The sequence below is a fragment of the Strix aluco genome, chromosome 17, assembly GCF_031877795.1.
Source record: "Strix aluco isolate bStrAlu1 chromosome 17, bStrAlu1.hap1, whole genome shotgun sequence".
Classification (NCBI taxonomy): Eukaryota; Metazoa; Chordata; class Aves; order Strigiformes; family Strigidae; genus Strix; species Strix aluco.
The window spans coordinates 290,472-309,163 of NC_133947.1; the positions used below are offsets into that span (position 1 = coordinate 290,472).

Sequence of the window (18,692 nt, forward strand, 5' to 3'; positions counted from 1 at the left end):
CAGTGCCAATGGAGTGCCAATGTTGGCTATTCAGAGTATACATGACTGCGGTGTCTGCAAGGCAGGGAGCAGCTTTTATCAAAACCTGTCTGTTTTTTCTGGGGAAGTGAAATAGCACTTATGCCGCTGAGCTGTGGTGCTGGCAGTTGTGGTTCATGTTGCTCTGGACAGGGTCTGACTCCTGGGACATGACTCCAAATGCTGGGCATCATCAGGAGCTAGTAGAGGTGATGTAATTAGAATGAAGCAAATGATTCCAAATAAATAATGCATCTATAATTTAATGATTGAATGCAAAATTTAACCTCTTGATGTTGTCTGCGAGTTGCCTACAAGGAGGTCATAATCTTTTGGTCTGTTATAGGTTGGAGCAAGCCTTCCTCTACCACTGGCTGGTGAGCGGTGTGCTGTGAGGATTGCTGGCTCAGAGGTCTCACCCATCCGCTCCAGCGTGTAGGTGCCTGGCCCAGGAAAGGGGTCAAACGCCTCCTGGTTGTGCTGTGAGGGGTAGGTGGGCTTTGCTTTGAATGACTCCCTACCTGGGGGACGTTCCAGAGGCCCTTTGGGCCTGTGAAGCTCTGGTGCCCTTTCTCAAGAACACCGGCTCGTTACTGGCCTGTTTCTGCTCAAAGTGCAGCCCGAGGGACCCAGCAGAGCTCTGACTGCCTGAGGCAGCCTTGAGGGGTGTGTGGTGGCTCAGTTTTTGCTCTGCTCCTCTTGGAGCTGCAGACTTTCAAATAGACTTGGCCAGAACCTGCTACCTGTGTAGGACACTCAGCTACCACGTATTTCTGCCAGCTGTGGTGGATTTTTCTGAGCAATGCTGCATCTTAGCAAAGCATATTTGCTTTCTGTCTGGGGGATGAGGCTGTGCAGCATTCAGCTTCAGTCTCCTGAATTTCTGTGGTACCAAGATTCCTTCCTTTCTCTCCACTGTGTTTGCTCAGGAATTTCTGGAGGCCAGGAAGGTTTGAGGCTGGAGCCTCTTCCACATGCCAGAAAAGCCTGTGTTTAGGCAGGACAGTATTGCTCAGGTGGTGGTGGTTGATGGTGATGACTGTGTTTGGGAGTGATGTGTGCTGGCATGGTGCTCTGGCTGCCGCACGGATGCTGGAGGGGAAGTCTGGTAGCCTGAGTGGCTGAGGAGTGCAGATGCAGAGAGGTGGATTTTGGCAGGATATTGTTGCAGAAATAATGTTCTTATCTATTATACTATCTTGTTTCTAATTCTTATTTAATGAGCTCTTCTAAAAATAAGAAAAATCATTGTAACAGTTTTCTTAAGTGTGAAAGATCAGGCTGAAATTGGCATTAAAGAGACTAATTACTCTCATTCTTCCACCTTTCTGACAACTGTTTATCGCAGCAGACCTTGTCCTGAGATGCTGCAGAAGCCACTTGCCTCTTGAGGCTGCTTTTGACCTAAGGTACCTGCAACAGAAAGTTGGTGCCTGCTTCTACTCTGGGCTGTGCACAACTTGATTGTCCTGTTACGCTGGAAAAAAGTACTGCTAAAGCTGCAGGTTTGAGATCTGTGCTGCATGTCCCCCAGGTCTTGTCCTGCTTTTCACTGTTCTTGTCCTCCCTTGTGACCTCCCCACTTCAGTGTGGGTGATCCTGTGCTGAGTTGGCCTTAGTCTCAAAATGACAGTGTGCTGCCACAGGAAGAGACTTCCCTGGTCTCGTGCATTCTGTAAAAAGGAGGCACATGTCTCCTGTCGTGAGGACCGAGAGATTTCCAGGGCCAAAAGTGCCAAGAGGATTAAAATATATAGGGAAGAAGAGTGACCAGCAGAGAGACCTTCCCAAAAGTGATGTGTGCCTGCCATCGCATTTATGTAACCAGAGAACTGAGTCTGAGCCTGACCTTGAACCCTGAGCAGCAAATTGAAGGAAGTTTCTTTAAACCCTTCTGGCTCAGTATAATACCCACTTGTTATTCTCTGTAGGAATTTGGGGAGACTTTCACAAGAGGTGGAAAGTTGCAGACAAGAAAGCTGTGAACATCTTCAATTTTCCGTTTAATCACACAATATTGAATGATAAATAATTCATGCATCTGCCAAACATTTGCTTAAAAGAACCTAATTCCCTCCACATTTGTCAAAGTGTAAGAATTCCATTTTGGGTCTTTTTTATTTTAATCTGTCCTTTGACTCCTATCCAGATGACCACTTGTCTGGGCTGTCAGCTTTGATTTCACTCACCCTGGTTTTGGCAGTCGTCCGTCCCCTCTGGTGACCTCTGGGGCCCAAAGAAGTGGCAGCAGGAGGCAAGGGGGGGAGTGATGGTGGTTCCTGTGTGTCCTTGGGCTGTGCCACGGGGATCAGCTCTGGTGGTGGAGGCTTGTGGGCGTTCTCTGCCCTGCTGCGTGGGAGCATTTCTGGCTCCTTCTGAGGCAGCGGGGCATAAAAGATGAGAGGCTGTTGCAAATGCAACTTCTGACTGTACGAGGTGTTTGTAAGGGGATGACTTTCAGATGCAGCTATCTATCCAGATCCTAAAATTAAAGACCTGCTCTGAGCTCTAGAGCTTTCTCCCCACAGCAGGAGGAACTCTGTCTGAAGACATCTCCCCCCTAACCAGCATCGCTCACCCTTGGCCTGTGTGGGCCAAGGACCTCTGCTGCTCTCTCTGCTGATGGTGCCAAGCCTGGGGCAAGGATGTGCTGGAAGCGTGGTGGCTGGGTCAGTGTCCATTGCTGCAGGCATTGTCTCTAGAGACAGGGTCTCCTTCATGTGCTTTTTTTCAGCTTCACCTGGGTGTTAATGCCCATTTGGCACTGACTTCCCGTTTCTGTTTGGCCAGTCTCCTGGCTTGGTCCTGTTCTTCAAAAGTTTCCTGCAGTAGCCTTGACTAAGATAATCTCCTGTCATTTATGGATTTTGCTTCCTACATGGCATCCCTCATCATTTTCTGCCAAGTCATGACTGAACTCATTGCTTGTTTTTTCCCTTTCAGTTTTTAAATCAGATTTGGGCTTGTGGCAATGAGGCTTCTCTTTTTTGTTTGGTTGGTTTTTGTGTCTCCCCTCTTTTTTTTTTTTGTCTCCCCTCAGCTGTTGAGAACTTGACTCTTCTGCCTCTGTTAAGGATTCTGCTCACAAGCCCTTGAGAAGCTGGACAGATAGGTTGTGTTTCCTTTCTCTGCTGAAGCGATTGGTGGGCCCTGGCTCGCACAGTGCTTAGCAGCGTACAGCTTTCCTATGCAAAGGAAAGGCTAGCCATGCCCGTCGGATCTGAGCCCTCCAAGTGCTTTGTTTTGCTTTTTTGCTACCACTTCAGGCAGATTGATGGGTTCACAGGAAAGAGTGATTTGCCTGTGATCCTCTGAATCATCCCTTGGGATCAGCCTTCTCTCTCCCACCAGGTCAGAGATGCCAGCGTTCCTGATGTGTGGGGCTTGGTGGGGTGGCAGAATGAGTTTGTGCTGCAGGTGTTTTCTCTGTGCTGGTGTCTGTGTGTCCAGCTGGGCCGGAGCTGCTGGGTACCTAGGCGTTAGCACTGCATTGAATTGGCAGAGAGGGATGAAGAGGCCAGTGCCTGCTGGTGCTGTGTTGTCGCTTGGGTGTCAGAGACTTCTGCCTCTGGAGCTGACTGGGGGTTTGTGAAGCTAGGGAGACCTCCCCTCTGGGAAACAGGAGGGAAACAGCTGCTGCTGCTATTCCTTTGCAGCTGTGCTGAGTGCATGCACAACTGCAGCAAGCAGGATCCTGAGGGGAGCAACGGGAATGGCCAAGGAGCAGGAGGGACTGGTGTGGGGCTGGCAGAGCTGGTGTGTAATGGGCCACGCAAGCACTCGCGGTCCCTGTGCTGAATGGTGGGAAGGGACCTGGTGTGCTCGAGGGCTGGGAGGGTGAAATTCGGAAAGGGGAAGCCACAAGTGGCCCAGCAGAGCTGTAGCTGCTGTGTCTGGGGTCAAGCAGGTCCTAGGCTCCAGGCATGGACAGCACTCCTCTCTGGGGCTGTGCTTCCTCCCATCTGTCTGACTTGCCTCCTGGGTGCTCCGAGACAGAGATTCTGCATGCTCGGCTGGGACAGCGGTTTGTCATGGAGGCCGATTGCTCTGCCTGGTCAGTCAGAGCAACAAGAGCTGTGGTCAGCCGGCTGCTTGTCTGGGGACTGGTGCAGACATGCTGCCTTTGCTGGCGCAGCCACTCTGCCCAGTGCTGCTAGCTGCGACCCAGCCTGCACCTGCGCTGGGCACAGAGGGGCTCGGTACTTTCTGCTCCTTCTTGGCTTGGAGGTGGTTTCTCCCAGGCCTGGGCAGAGGGAATCATATATGTATTGAGGGCCACAGGAAGATGCCTTTGCTTCCACCGCCTCTCAGAGCTTGTTTTTAAAGGCGAATTAAAAGTATTGTATTCACATAGACAAGGCATGAAAATTCCATATTTGGAAAAGAATTGCGGCAGAGCGAGACCGTTATGGCTGTAAAACCCTCTCCCCTAAGGCAGACTTTGAGATTTTCTTTGCAATTAAAATTTCTTTGAAACTTGGACCAAAGAAGATTTGGAGGAAAAAAAATCTCCTGAACTTTGAAAATAATTTTTTCCAAACAATGCTTGCGTGAGAGCTTTAACAAATACTGTTCCTCCCAGTGTGTCTGACAGCAGAAAGTCACTGAACAGGAGAAGTCAAAAGGTTGTGAATAGCTCCTGCTCTGACAGTTGCTGCACTCTTCTGTTAGAATTTCTCAAGGCAGCGTCAAAGGGGACAATAATTAAACTCGAAACAACTTTAAAAGAAAGGAGAAAATGGGTGTTTAGTCATAGTCCTGAGCATTTATGTAGGTAGAAGTTCCTCTGGAAAAACAACTTTACCTGGATTGTGTGCAGGTTTATATGAGAAAAGCAGCAGAGGAAGAAGTCCCCTTCCAGGAGAATAATTCCAAGGCAACAGAAAGAGGAAACCCAGAGATTTACTTCAAGAATGAGCTTGACTAAACTTTTACTAGATATAATGGGCTTTCTGCCCGGTTGTCAAAGCTGAGGCTAGAGTGACATTACTGAGAAAACCTGATTTTATCATTATGTGCCTGTCTTCTGTGCTCTGTATCAGGGCTGAAGACTTGCTGAAAGGCAGATTGCTATCGAACATTACTTTCCACAGTCTGAACCTGCACTTGGGATATGTTCATCCAGTAACTGTGGTTACTCAAGCCTTTCACTGTATAAGTAAAAATAAAAGTAATTTAAATATCCTCTTTCAAAAGCCTCTACAGTTTTGAATCTCTTGGCCACTTATCACCAGCATTTGTATGCACTGTGATGCTGTGTGTCATCCAGATCAATATCTCTAGCCATCTCTTACTTGATTGGCAAAATGTGCCAAGATTCTGGAGAGGGCACTGAATTAGAGTATGCCATCTGCAGAGTGCATGTCAGCAGAGGCGTGCTAGGGGGGTTCCAGAGCTTGCAGTGGTGAAAACTGATCTAGCTTGCAATTGCTCTCTGTGGCGCCACAGTATTCTGACTCATTGTCCAGCTTTGTTGTATCCAAACATTGGGCCTTCAACGCCACATCACTGATGGGATCTGCTGTGGGAGGGGAACTTGCAGTGCAGTGGCTGTGATCATAACTGGTCTTGATGCGAGTGGGCATCCCACACTGCTTTCACCAGTGCTGATGTCCCTTGCTGAATTAGCAATGCATGTTAATGTATTCCAGCCAAAGACACTTGTTTATGGTGACTGTGGGTGCTGCAGTGGTGTGGAGGGAACTGGAACAGCAGCCAGGTTGTGGTGTTGGTCCCTGGTGGTGTAAATCTGCACAGCACTCTCTGTGGGGCTGAGGGCTGGATGCTCTGACTATTCTGTTGTCCAGTCCAAAGGGGTGATCATAAAATGCCTCTTGGATGCTAGGAAGGAGCTGTGGGAAGTTATGGGGATATAGGTGGATGCTTGGCCATGGTGCAGTGGTCCAGGGTTGGTGTGGAACTGGGGTGTGTTGTCAGAGGCAGTGTGTGGGATGCTGGATGCTTGCATGTGACACGCTTGTGATGTGACCTAGTCTGGGGTTGGTAATATCTTATGTCTGGCAGGATTGCCTCCTCCCTCGTCTCTAGATTTCAAGAAGTTTGTAAAAGAAAAAAAAAGTGTCTTTGCCTCATCTTGTCTTACAATATCTAGTAGAGAAAGTGAGCTCCAGAGAGCCTGAGTTCATGTCTTAGCCCTAGGCCTGGAGATTATGAACCGTCTTAAAGCTTTGCAGCAGCCTTGCCATGCTTGTATTACCGCCATACAACAGGTACTGGAAGCATGCTCCAGCCAGCCTGTTCCTTCTCCCGGGAAGGGGAGCATTAAGCCAATTTGAATTCTGTTTAACGGGAAGAGACGTGGTTACACACCATGTGCTGCACGGTAGCTGTACTACAGAAAAATTGCTGTTGAAGTAATTGCAGGCCTTTTGCTGCCCCGTCTCCCAGTGAGGTCTGTCTGAGGCTGGGCTGTTGCGCTGCCCACGCTCCCGGGTGTGAGGCGCGTGGGCTCCCTGTGGATGCAGACTCTGAGCTGGCATGAGGCTGGTCCCCAGAGCTGCTGTGGTGCTCGCACGTGGCCTCAGCTGTTCCCTTACAGCTGACACAGCTGGCACGTGTGGATGGTGCTGGGCCCAGTGCTCACCCTCTGAGCTCTCAGGTAAAGGCACACTGGGGTTGGGAGGTGCTGGGCAGAGAATGGAGGGGCCTGGCTGGTGCTGGAGGTCTCTGCTGTTTGGAGAGGGTCTCCAGTTAGACTTGTATGTCTGGGGAAGGAGCTGGCGTGAAGCTGTGCTCTTCTTGCCCCTGTAACAATGAGGCATGTCTGCCTGCTCACTGGGGAGCCTGGCAAGAGCTTTGGTGTGTCTGACTCCTGTCCTGTGTCGTCTCCAAAGATGCTGTAGTCCTGCCTGTTGGAAGCAGCACTGCAAACCACTGACAAGGCTGTGTCTGTGCTCTACGTACATCTCCAACCTGCCTCTTGCATCTCCCTGTGCTCTTCTCTCCACCCTCCCTGTGTAGTAGCTGTGCTCAGTGCCAAAGCTGACAGAACACTGCTGGACCAACGTGGCTTCCTTGTGACTGTGGTGAAGTACCAGCTGCAGGCCCTGAGATGCAGGCATGCCACAGCTCTCCCCCAGCCCCCTTTGTCATTGCATTCTCTGCTCTTGGAAAGCCAGGGGAGAGTGCGGTGTGAGGAGCAACTGTCCAGCAGCACGAGAGTCCACGAGCTCCCCGTTCTCAGCTGTGAGGTTGGGCTTCTGCATGCAAGTGCTGGAAGCAACTGCCAGCCCCTCCCTGGAGACTGTCCCTGCTGCGCTGCTGTCTGCTTCTTCCTTGTCTCTGTTGGGTAACGGTGTGGAGCCAGGTAACTCGTACTGCCAGTTGGAGCTCATTCTGCGGGTGGCTAACTGAGCGGTGAGGGCCGTGCCCAGGAGCACAGGGGTCAGGACTGAGCTATTGCCTCTGACCAGCGACCTTCCTGCTGCAGCCTCCATTTCCTTGTGTCCTTTGGGGCGTGGGTATGCCATGGAAGAGCAGGAGGAGGCCCAAGCCTGAGGGAGATCCTCTCTTGTGCTTGGTATTTGTTCTGTGGCTCTGCGTTCCCGAGGGTGGCACAAGCAGTGCCTTACTCTTGCCTTACCTTCAGCAGCTTTTGTAGCATCCTTGTGACTGTTCCAAACAGAGTAGTCCTGACACTGGTGCAGGCAGTTTGTGCAGCTCTACCAGGCGGTGCTGAGGACCCAGGGCAGTGCATGCAGGCCTGCGTTGGGTCAGGCAGCAAGCTGGGGTGGAGGAGGGAGGGCTCTCCTTCTGCTCTGTTGCATCTTTTGTAGCTGATGGGGAGCTCTGCATTTTCTGCTGATTATAAGGGCCTGTCTCAGAGGAGCAGTATTGGCGTGGCAGTCCTTCCACCGGAGCGGCAGGCACAGGGAGCACCGCGTGAGCTCCCAGGGCACTCATGGAGCCTCTGGTTGGCATCACCCCTCCCTGAGCTGCAGGGCACTGCTGCCCTGGCTCTGGGACTGCAGCCGTCTGGGGCAATAGTGCAGTTTGGAGGTGTAGGATTGTGATGTGTTAGGCAGTGCTATCTTTGTGCTGTTGCCTGCCTGAGTCTTCCCCCTCCCCCTGCCTACTTTCCCCTGCATCAGCCTGCATTTGTAAAATGAAATAAATATTGACACGGACGGGATGCTATTCAATTTGTCCTGATCACTGGGCTGCGGTGAGTTCTGACAGAGCACAGTGTAAAACATAAGCTCAGGATGTAATTTCTACTGTCAACATGATGTACAGTATGGCTGTGCCAAATACACACCGACGAACTGCACAAGCTCTTGTGGGGAGGGGCCGGGTTGTGCTGGTAATTGGGAAGCAGGGATGGGAGAGCAGCAGGAGAAAAGGGATCGCCCTGGGCCCGTGCTGGTGCCAGCCTGGTGTTTCGGTGCGTGCACAAACCCTGCCCGGCCCTGCCAGTGCCTGGGTGCTCCGGCCCGTGGATGCTGCACCCCTGCAGCCCCACGGTGCCGCCGGCCTGGGACGCTGCGCTGCTGCGCCTGGTTCTGGCTGTACAGCAGCAGCTCCCGCTCATTGTTTATGGCTCCGCTGCTCATGTGTGGCAGAGAGAACTTGCACTTCCAGCTACTGGTGAAAGGTCTTCAGTAATGTGGGGAAATATATGTGCTAGTCTTGGTTCCTGTGCACGGGACCTTCTGTGGTGCTTTGCAGCCCTGGGGTGCTTTGAATCCTGCTGCTGCAAGGGCACAAGCAGGACCTGAGGCTCTTGGGTCCGCTGCCTCTGGAAGAGGTCTGCGATGTGACAGCCAGAAAGAAAGGGGTGCACAGTGAGAAGAGACATGACACTGACCCTAGCCGTGGCCTTAATTAACCTGTGACAGAAGAGAAACAGGCCGAGAATTCATGGGTGGAGGAGAAGAATCTGGTTTGTGGCAATGAGCCTTGCCACAGATGTGTCCGTGGGTCGGTGTTTCTGGGTGGCTCTGGGCACGGAGGGCTGGAGCTCGCAGTAGATTGTATAGCTGGGCTTCGCAGTCTGGGACCTGAGCGTCTCGGAGGCACATCGAGGCAGGTCGGGTTATGCCGTCTCTGTTGCTGCCCGTGGGAAGAACATGCAAATGGCTCAGCTGAGCGCAGCTGAACCTCAGACACGGGACACAGCTGCCAGCGGACCACACTAGTTCAGACGTGGCAGTAAGAGGAGAAATCTGTTAAATGTAAAAAGCACCATAATGGCTGAGACTGAACACAAGGTTGTGGTTCCTACAGCAACGACAGCCCAGCCCGTGTGTGCTCAGCGGGACCCTCCTCTCGGTGCAGGAGCTGCTCTGTGGAGAGCTGGGATGCAACAGGGCTGAGCAAGTTGCCTTGGGAACTGTGGGCCAGCTCGTCGCCCAGCCGGGAGCAGCTCTGCCGGAGCTGTGCTTGCCCACTGCAGCATCTTCTGTCCTCGCTTCCTCTTTGCCTTGCTTTAGCGTGTGCATTTCAATTGTTGCTTTACTGGTTTACTGATACCGTTTAGGATTTAGCTACTTCCATTTATATGCTGTAACTCTGGCAAGGCTGAAACTAAAGATGCAGCGCCATCCCTGCGTGCATGCAGGGCTGGCTCCAGAGGTGGCTCGGGTAGTCGGGTCATGGAGGAAATCAGCAGCTTGCCACTGCCACTCGGATGTGAAATGGAGCGATGAGGGGAATGTGGGAAGCTCCTCCTGCCCTCACGGAGCCAGTGTTGATGCTGTCTGCCGGCTGCGTGCCCCGAGCGCTGCGTGCTGGAGACAGCCGGGGCAGTGCGCTGCCTTCCTGCCAGCTCTGTCAGGGCCCTGGGATCCTGACGTTGCTCGTAGCGCCTGGATTTGCACCATTGGGCTGGCTTGCTTTCAGCCTCCCTGCATGTTCAGGAGGTCTTCAGTGGTTGCAGAACTGCTCTCTGGCAGTGGCATTGCTGCCTTGTCAGGCTTCTGGCAGGGCTCTATAAACCTGTGTGGAGTAGCCTGGGTGGCAAGGGGAGGGTGTCAGGGTGGGCAGAGTGAGAGACCAGTAGCTGGTGGCAGCCTCTTCCCAAGACTCTGTAGGCCTTGAACATGTGCAGATGGACTATTTGTTAAGGTCTTATTCTGGCAGTTGCATTTACCAGGTACAACCCATTTGTACTTGGACTTTGGGTGCATCTGGAGGCGTTGCCTGCAGAAGTGCTGCAGAGTGGCAAGGGCAGAGATGCTGGACAGGATGTTCTCCTGCACTCACTGTTTGCCCTGGGTGCTGGCCTGGAGCTCTTGCTCTCGCACAGCTTGTGCTCTTCAGTTTATTGACATCTCTTGCTGTCTGGGGAACTTACTCCAAAATAGCCACAAATTTCCCAGATGTGAGAAATTGGAGAGATGCTGTTTGTGGCAGTTGTGCGCTATATCTTATGTGTATCTTCTCTATATCCATGTAAGTGTCATAAACCAGGTGTGTACATGTCCTGTTATTGTCACTGGGAGTGTCTGGCTCTGAAGCCTGCTGCAGGTGGGGCAGCCTCAGCTCTGTTGCTCCGGAGCAGGGATCTTTATATCTGTGTTTGATCAATGGAGGCTGCAGTTTCTTTACCCTGTAAGACTTCTAACAGGGGTAGGGAATTACTCAGTCCGTCACCCATCTACAGGCCATCTCGCTCCCCTGGGTGTAGTCTCCAGTGTTAAATAGTTTGATGTTTGATGACAGGGGCTCTCACCAGATTGGCAAGAGTAGCTGGCCCTTCAGGAGCGGTGGCAGGAATGGCTTCAGCATGGGGAGGTATGACTGCAGGAGGGAGCCATGCCATTGCCAACAACCTTACATGGCTGTGCAGAGATGTCTTCATAACAAACGGTCTGGCAAGGAAGAAGGGTGGGGAGGAACGTTAGTGCTTCTGTACCGTGATTGCTAACATAAAAATACACGGTAGACCCTGTGTTCTTTGGAGCGTGAAGCGCACAGGGCTTGCACGTGTGATGGCTGGCGTGCAGGTGTGTGTGGAATATAGCATGTGTACACAGAGGGGAAAACACATGTGTACACCCAAATGAGGCACAAATAGGGACAGAAGAGAGTGCTAGTGTGTATGAGTGCTGTTAGCTATGCATGGGATGGAACGAGAGTGTGAGCCCTTGTGTGTGAATAGATTTGTGCACACTGCGTGGCATGCTGCTGTGAACCACGAGCAGGCAGCGCAGAATGGTGCCTGGCACTAATGCCCCATGCTTCTCAGTAGGTGTTTGTCTAGGCCGGCAAATGCAGAAATGATGGTGCAGCTCACCAGATGCTTTGGGAAACTGCCCTGTTGGTGCAGTCACACCAGGGGAATGGCAAGTGCAAGGAAGAGCTCGGGAAATGCTTGTGCGCTGCTCCTGCTCTGAACTGCTGGGGCTGTTTAGAATCATGCAGGGGGCTGTGCAGAGCACAGTCCAGTTCCCCTTCTGCAGGGAGTAGATGGATATCTAGTCCAGGATCGTCCCTCTTTCCATTTATCCTCTTCCCCCTCCAATTTAGAGTAATAGATGACAGGAGATTAATTCTGCAAACCAGTGATTATGTGCGTGTTTCATGAGTAGTTCTGGCTGTGGCTGGTGTTGTAGAGCTCTGGTGGAAGCTCAGGTGTTGGTGCAGGGACATGGATGCTGCACACCCATCCCTGTCTTCTCCCCAGGTGCTAACTGAAGGCAACCTACCCTTGGCCACGGGTCTCATGTCTTTATCCTTAGTGCCTTGCAGGTGGCTTGAAGCTTACTCCAGATCCCTTTCTGTTAGCTTTAAAGTCAGCCAGGTGGCGAGTCCTTGAACAGATGCTGTTCCCCTGGCCCGTGGCTGCAGAAGTGAGACGTCAGGAAAACTTCTGCTGGAAAGACTAGAAGAGTGGCTGGACAGCCAGCACCTCTCGCCGTCAGGCACTGGCATCCCCTGGCATGAGCCTCATCAGTGTCTGCAGGACTGGTGGGGCCTGGCCTTGGCAGGCGGCAGCAGCTGTGCAGTGCCAGGGGCTCCCTGCACATCTCCCACCGGCATGGGCAGCGATGAGCCCTGCCAGCAGCAGGCCTGGCTCCCCTCGGCACAGGGCAGCGTCCTCAGCAGTGGGGCTCCTTGGTCTCGGAGTTCCTGCTGGAGCAGATGTCCATAGTGATGGGCGCTCTGCGCTTGCTGCCCTCCCTCCTGGGGTCCCTGCTCTGGCAGGACCTGCAGGGTCTGCTGGGGGGCACCTGGGGGTGGGGCAGGGCAGGGGGGAGATGCTGACCAAGGCTGCAGGGGCAGCACGGGGGGGCACAGCGCCCTGCTCTCACACCAGCACTAACACCTTGGCCTTTTCCAGGCTCCTGGGGATGCTGCCGGCTGCCCTGCACCTCCCTGCGTGAGCCAGCAAGGATGGAAGTGACCGGCATCAGCTGGGCAAGGGACCCTTCGCCAGGTACTGGGCTGTCACCCCCCTGAAGACGGGAGTTACAGATGGGCTTGCGAACTGCACGTGTGGCACAGGCTGCCAGACCCCTCACGCAGTAGTCCAGGACCACTGCAGGACGGGCAAACGCTGGCCACAGCATCTCATCCTGTTAACTCCTCAGTGAAACCGTGCGTGGAAAAGCTTCCCTTCGCTTCCTGTGAACGACGGCTGCGGGTGCCCGTGCCCTGCGCGCCACAGTGGAGCTCCCTGCCCCCTGGCAGGGCAGGCAGCAGGCTGTGCGTGACCCCGCTCCCCAGCGAGACTGGCAGCAGCCGACCACAGAGCCGTGCAGATCCGTCCCCAGAGACAAATGCCAGCTGCCAGACTCTTCTCTGGAGACCCAGGAGCAGCCGGCGAGGCACCAGCACTGACTGCTCCCGTGCCAGCAGCGAGCGGTCCAGGACACCTGTTGTCACGGATGTGACCCCAGCCTGCTGGGACAGGAGCGCTGCAGCACACGGCGTGCAGCGGGGATGGGGATGCTCTGCATTGACCGGTGACCCCCATGCTGCTAGTGTGGACTTTCCTCCTCCCCTTCCCTAAAGGCTGCTAATCACCTGGCCAAAAGCTACTGCTCATGCAGCCTCCTAGAGTGCGATGGCGAAGGGTCTGCAGGGCTTCTCGTGGACCATGCTGCTGCTGTTCTGCGCCATCCAGGAGGTGGGGGCCTGGGCCATGCACACGGCAGTGGAGGGCCCTGGCCTGGGGCAGCCGGGGGACCCTGCGCTGCTGGCCGGTGGGCGAGTGAAGCGTGGCTGGGTCTGGAATCAATTCTTTGTGGTGGAGGAGTACACGGGCACGGAGCCACTGTATGTGGGGAAGGTAAGGTAACCCTGCGTCTCCATGGGGCAGAGCAGGGCACACCGGCAGCACGGCCAGGCTGGGCGGGGGAGAGAGGGCCTGAGCGCAGACTGCTCCTGGGGCCCTGGTTAGAGAAGTGCTCTGTGGGCCGGGATGGCAGGAGCCTGGTCCCGGCTGGGGGGTGGCCAGGTTAATGTGCTCCCAGAGAGTGTAGGGCAGGAGCACCCCAAAATTTACATCTGTGTTCTTTCAGTCGTCTGCTGGGTTCCTGTGGTGTTTGGCGGGGGGTGCAAGAAGGGTGCAGCTCAGGGTGTTGTGGGGGCAGTGGAGAAGGCTCAGCCCCGTCTCTGTGGGAGGACCTGCTGGGCTGGAGCAGATGTGCTGGGCTGGCAGGGCGGTCGTGCCGGTCTCTGCCGTGTTCTGGGAGCCGAAGTGCTGCTGTAGCACCAAGGGCCTTCCTGCGCCGGCAGTTGCTGCCGTAGGTGCAACCCTGACTTCCTGAAGGTGGTCAATCCCTGGTCCTGTAGCCCTTTCAGCGTGTGGATAATGTGCTGGGTTTTGTTTCCTGGCCCCTCCCTGTGGGTCCTTCCTGGTCCTGGAAGGACCATGCTTGGTTGGACCTGCAGGCTACAGCGGCTCTTTCCTGGCTAATTATCACTGCGGGCTGGGGCCGGCAGAGGAGATGTCCCACTCTAGCTGTGGCACGGAAATCCTGCTCTTGTTTGTGGCCAGAGTGAGGTTGTTGCAGGGTTTATGTATCTTAGGCTGGCCTGCATAGTGTGGTGTGGAAGGTGCTTGGTGTGGGCCTGCAGGGCTTGGAGGGACGCTGTGGGCCAGCACTGGTGACAGCTTTCCTGGGGCTCACCGGGAGCTACGCCTGTCAGGCCTGTACTGCGGGCGCTCCTGGGTGCCGGCCGGCAACTGCACTGTGTTACTGTGCTGCTCCCAGGGCCAGACCCTTGCTGGGCTTTGCACAGGCAGTGGCACCGATGAACTTCCAGGGAGAGGCGCTGGGAGGTTTTGGACTGCTTGTAACCAGTGCATCCTGCCCACTGTGAGAAGGTGGCAGCGGTGGCAGGAGCATGCTGCTGTCCCCGTGCTGGAAAAGCCCTGGTGTCTCTCCAGCAGTCTCCCTTCTCGGCAAGGGGGTGGCTGTTCCTGCTGTCCTGACTCTTGCCGTTGCTTGCGCGCCCTGCGGAGAGGAGTGCTGGCAAACCTGGAGGTGCTGGCGGGTGATGGTGCCTTGCAGGGCAGGACTGGGTCTGTCCTTGGGAACTCACTGCTGCCCTGCTGTGTGACCTCTCAGGGTGCGGGGAGGATGGACGTGGACCTCTGCTGCCTCCACTCCTGGTGTCATGGGGCTGAAGGAGCATTTTGCCTTGGGGTTGCTGGGCTTTGTCCTCTTCTGGGAGCTGTGGAGAAGCTGCCCTGCGGCTCCCAGGTGTCGGGACAATGCGTTATTTGTATAATGTTGAAGGCAGTGCCAGCTGTTGGGACCAGAGGAGCGTGTGGCAAGCTGGCTAGAGCTGCCCCTGTGGGGGCATGGGCTCTCCTCAAAGGAGAATGCCCCAGAGCTCCTGCAGCAGGGCTGTCTGATGGCCTCAGCTGTCTGGTCATGAGTCTGGAGAAGGCTTGAAAATGGGCTTCTTGGCTAGGGGCCAGCTGGGATTTCAGTGGTGATTTGTGTCCATTTCAGCAGACACTCGAAAGCCGCACTCCTCCACCACCACGCTCAATGCAGTTACAGCTAATTCACAGCTCCCCTGGGAAGCGACTCGAAGCATCAGGCCCTGTCAAACTCCAGAGGTAGCCTAGCAACCACCTCATCTCCAAAACGAACCCAGGAACTTACAACTAACCCATTTTACAGCCCCTTTCCACATCATGCACCACATCACCCACCCTGCTCAGAATAAGCAGCAGCCTGCACTGAAAACCATTCCCTGTGAATATTGCTCCCAAGGGCTGAAAGCAGCCCGCAGCCGGGCTTTCCCCTGAGCTGGGAGAAGCTGGGGTGCCTGCCTGGGGTGGCCCCCAAGTTCCCAGGGCAGTGTGCCAGCCCTGGCACAGCCTGCAGGTCCGGGAAGGTCCCTGTGGCTCCCAGCGGCGCAGCTGGGGTTTGCCCTCTCTGGATGGCTCTTGCACACCTACGTGTGCTTTTTTGAAGGGCCGATACCATTTCCATAAAATCTGGGTTCTCTAGCTAATCCTTCTTCTGAACTGTAATTTCCCCTGAGGCTGCTGTCAGTTTGATGTGGATTTCTTTGGGTTTTTTAAATAGAATTATGGGGTCAGCACTAGTTACAAACTTCTGCATGTGGACAGATCTATTTTAGATAGAGGAGAGGATTAAAGGGAAAAAAGCAGGTTTAATTAAGTTGCTAATATTTAAAGAAAATTGATGAACTTGGGCTTTATGAGTTGGAGCAAACAGAGTGCGCCTTTATTATGGGCTAGTTTTTATTTGATTTCCTTTCTTTTCCAGACCCAGAGTCATTTTTTATTTGTGTATCTGTCCATTCTGCTTAATAAGGAATGTGCACCTTTGTTCACATTTAATTTTGACTTAATTATTAGTAAGTAAGTAATGGCTTCATAAAATTCCCGGTTGTAGCCTTTCAGGACAAGGAAACTATTTTCCCGTTTAGCAAACTGAACAGATCGGCCTTTTGTCCACCCTCCGGCCGCCCTGGCTGCTGCGGGTGCTCTGGCCCTTGGCCCGAGGGGCTGAGCTGCTGGCGGGGGATCAGGGGTCGCCTCTGCTCAGGGGCAGGCCACGGCGGGGCCGGGGGTGACGGGGCCCGGGCCCGCGGGGGAGCCTGGTGCTCCCTGGGGCTGCCCGCTGTCACGGAGAGGCTGGGCGGGAGGGAGCAGCCCTGGGATGAGGTCTGGGCCTGCGGCATCTCCCCTCAGACGTCTGTAGTCTGTTATCCGGCCCTCCCCCATTAGTTGTTGTTTAGCCAAGCAGCACAGATTTAGCTCTTTTAATCTTCCTTTGTAAATCAATCTCTACAGCCCCTTGAGCCCAGGCTCCATTTTTCTTCCTAGCATCCCTAGCATTTGCAGGGATGCTGGTGGCTGCTCTGAGCAGTCAGCGATGAGCAAATATGTAAAGAGGATGTGCTGAGAGCTCAGTGTGGTGCTGGGAAGAGGTGCCGGGTGGTTTATCTCTGGCCTAATTATTAATCATGAGCCTGGTGTTCAGCAGAAGAATGCAGGTTTCTGTTACCTGCAGTGTACAGACCAGGTGTAGCTTTTGCGTTCTGAAAAGCTTGATCTCCAGCGGAGTAGCAATGAGCACGAGGGAAGATTATACACTGGAGGGGCAGCAAGCGCCCCGCAGCCAGCGGGGAGGGCTGGGGCAGTATCGCTGGGGCAGGACGCTCCCTCAGACCTGGGCAGACCGTCCCTGCGGGCACCTCCCAAGCGGCTCTGCCCTGGCAGGTCTGTGGCCAAGGCACCATGGTGGTCCCAGTGCCGTTTGCTAGCTGAGTGGAGGTCTCCTTCCCGGGCAAGCCTTGGGAGATGTTTCAACATGGGCAATAATATGCGAATGTTGTGTAAAACGCATTGAATTGTCTAACGCGTGGGCCCCTCACTCATGAAATAAATATATAAACTGTATCTAACAAGACAAATATAATGAAGGTGTCATAAAAAAGAGGCAGCTCTGGTATAAATTCTTGCTGGTAGAGCTGTATGTCTGAAAGGTGGATTATAGAACTGCAGTTTGGAAGATTGAATGGCCCATAAACATTTTCATATTTCATCAGCCGATTAATGGACAGCTTTTTTCTTTTTTGGGGGGGGAGGGGGGCATACACGACATCGCTGATTCTAAGCAGAAATTGTAGGAAGCAAATGAAAGCAGCTGATGATGAAACCTTTCCGGGGGCCTGTCCCGTTATGGATTGTCCCAATTAATGCCCATGCCGCGCTCTGTCAAGATGCAGTCTGCCTGTCCAGTTACTGTTAATAGATTTCTCATAAGTGGCTGGATTGTAAAAACCTCATAACTCAGTTTAATGCCACCAATAAAATTATCTCTGGACGTCTGGCCTGGATTCCAGTCAGCTCCTGGTCCGTAGGAAGCTGCTGTTTACCCTTTCTTTTCCTAATTTCAAATGCTGTCTTAATTAAAAATGGAGACTGGCTATAAAAGAATCTTCCCCGGGGTCTGTTTTTCATCCTGAACACAGGCCTGCTTTGCCACGTTCTCCTGCACGCTTTGCTCAGGTGGGGGCTCTGGGTGTGATGCTGTGACGGGTTGGCCACCCTGTTACCTTGCCCCCTAAACCTGATACAGATGTGCAGCAAGTGCGTGAGCTCTCAGGCAGGGAGACTCATCAGCACCGACTGCCCAGAAGACGGCGGGTGGCTGTGGCTGGGGCAGAGCAGGCAGATGAGGGCTTTGGGTAGAGGGGGGCAGATGCTGGTGGTGGTCTGCCATGCGTCTTGGGAGAGGTGATCCCACACTGCCTGGGTCCTTGCCCACAGGGAAGCAGAGAACCCTTTTTTTGGAGTGCTGTTGAGCTGTCCTTCCCTTTCCATCATCCCCTAACCCCACAGTGGTGGGATTTGTCCCTTGGTTTGTGGTGTGGGTGGGTACCGGCAGGATTTGTGATCTGCTGAGCGTCTGGTGGCATAGGCAGGATGAAGTTCCAGTTTACTGGGCCTTCCTCCGTGCCCAGGCATCGTTTGGTGGTGCTCTGTGCTGCTCGCCACTCCAGCAGTAGCAGAGGGAGCAGATGGGCACCACGCAGGGTCCATGGGCACCTTGTGCAGGGGCTCTGCACCCGTGCGGTCTCGGCCGTGGGGCACGAGCGTGGCCCCAGCCTGCTCCCACCCTCTCCCTCTTTCCCTGGCAGATCCACTCGGACTCGGATGAGGGGGACGGCTCCATCAAGTACACTATCTCCGGGGAGGGCGCAGGGACTATCTTCCTCATCGATGAGATCACGGGTGACATCCATGCCACCGAGCGCCTGGACCGGGAGCAGAAAACCTTCTACACACTGCGGGCACAGGCCCGTGACCGGCAGACGGACCAGCTGCTGGAACCTGAGTCAGAGTTCATCATCAAGGTGCAGGACATCAACGACAGCGAGCCACGCTTCCTGGAGGGGCCCTACATCGGCAGCGTGGCTGAGCTGTCCCCCATTGGTAGGTCTCCTGGGTGGGACAAGGTGGGCTGGGAAACCCGCGCCTCTCTCCTGTCAAACCTTGAGCCTGCTCTACCCTGCAAACCTGCCTGCAAATCCCAGGGATTCCAGCTGAGACCAGAGCTAGGGAGCCAAAGGGAAAAATAAATAAGGTGGCTTAAGGAAAACAAGTGAATAAATCCTCTGAGCTGATTGCCAGGCTGTGGCTGAGCGCTCAGTCTCAGCCCTAAGCTGTGCCCTGGAGACAGGCTGTGGCAGTGCCAGCTGCCCGCTGTGCG

General features: G+C 54.1%; 1 protein-coding gene across 6 annotated transcripts in view; it reads left to right on the plus strand.

Annotated features, from left to right (window-relative positions):
* Positions 1-18,692, plus strand: part of CDH22 (cadherin 22) — an 83,431-nt gene that overhangs the window by 14,917 nt on the left and 49,822 nt on the right. For 4 of the 6 annotated variants that reach the window (XM_074842996.1, XM_074842998.1, XM_074842999.1 and 1 more), the window contains exons 2-3: positions 12,323-13,273; positions 18,121-18,415. In XM_074842996.1, coding sequence (XP_074699097.1) covers positions 13,049-13,273; positions 18,121-18,415 — 520 coding nt within the window. In that variant the 5' untranslated portion in view covers positions 12,323-13,048. Of the gene's footprint in view, positions 1-12,322; positions 13,274-18,120; positions 18,416-18,692 lie in introns of those variants that run through there. The other 2 variants (XM_074842997.1, XM_074843000.1) reach the window with 2 other exon arrangements.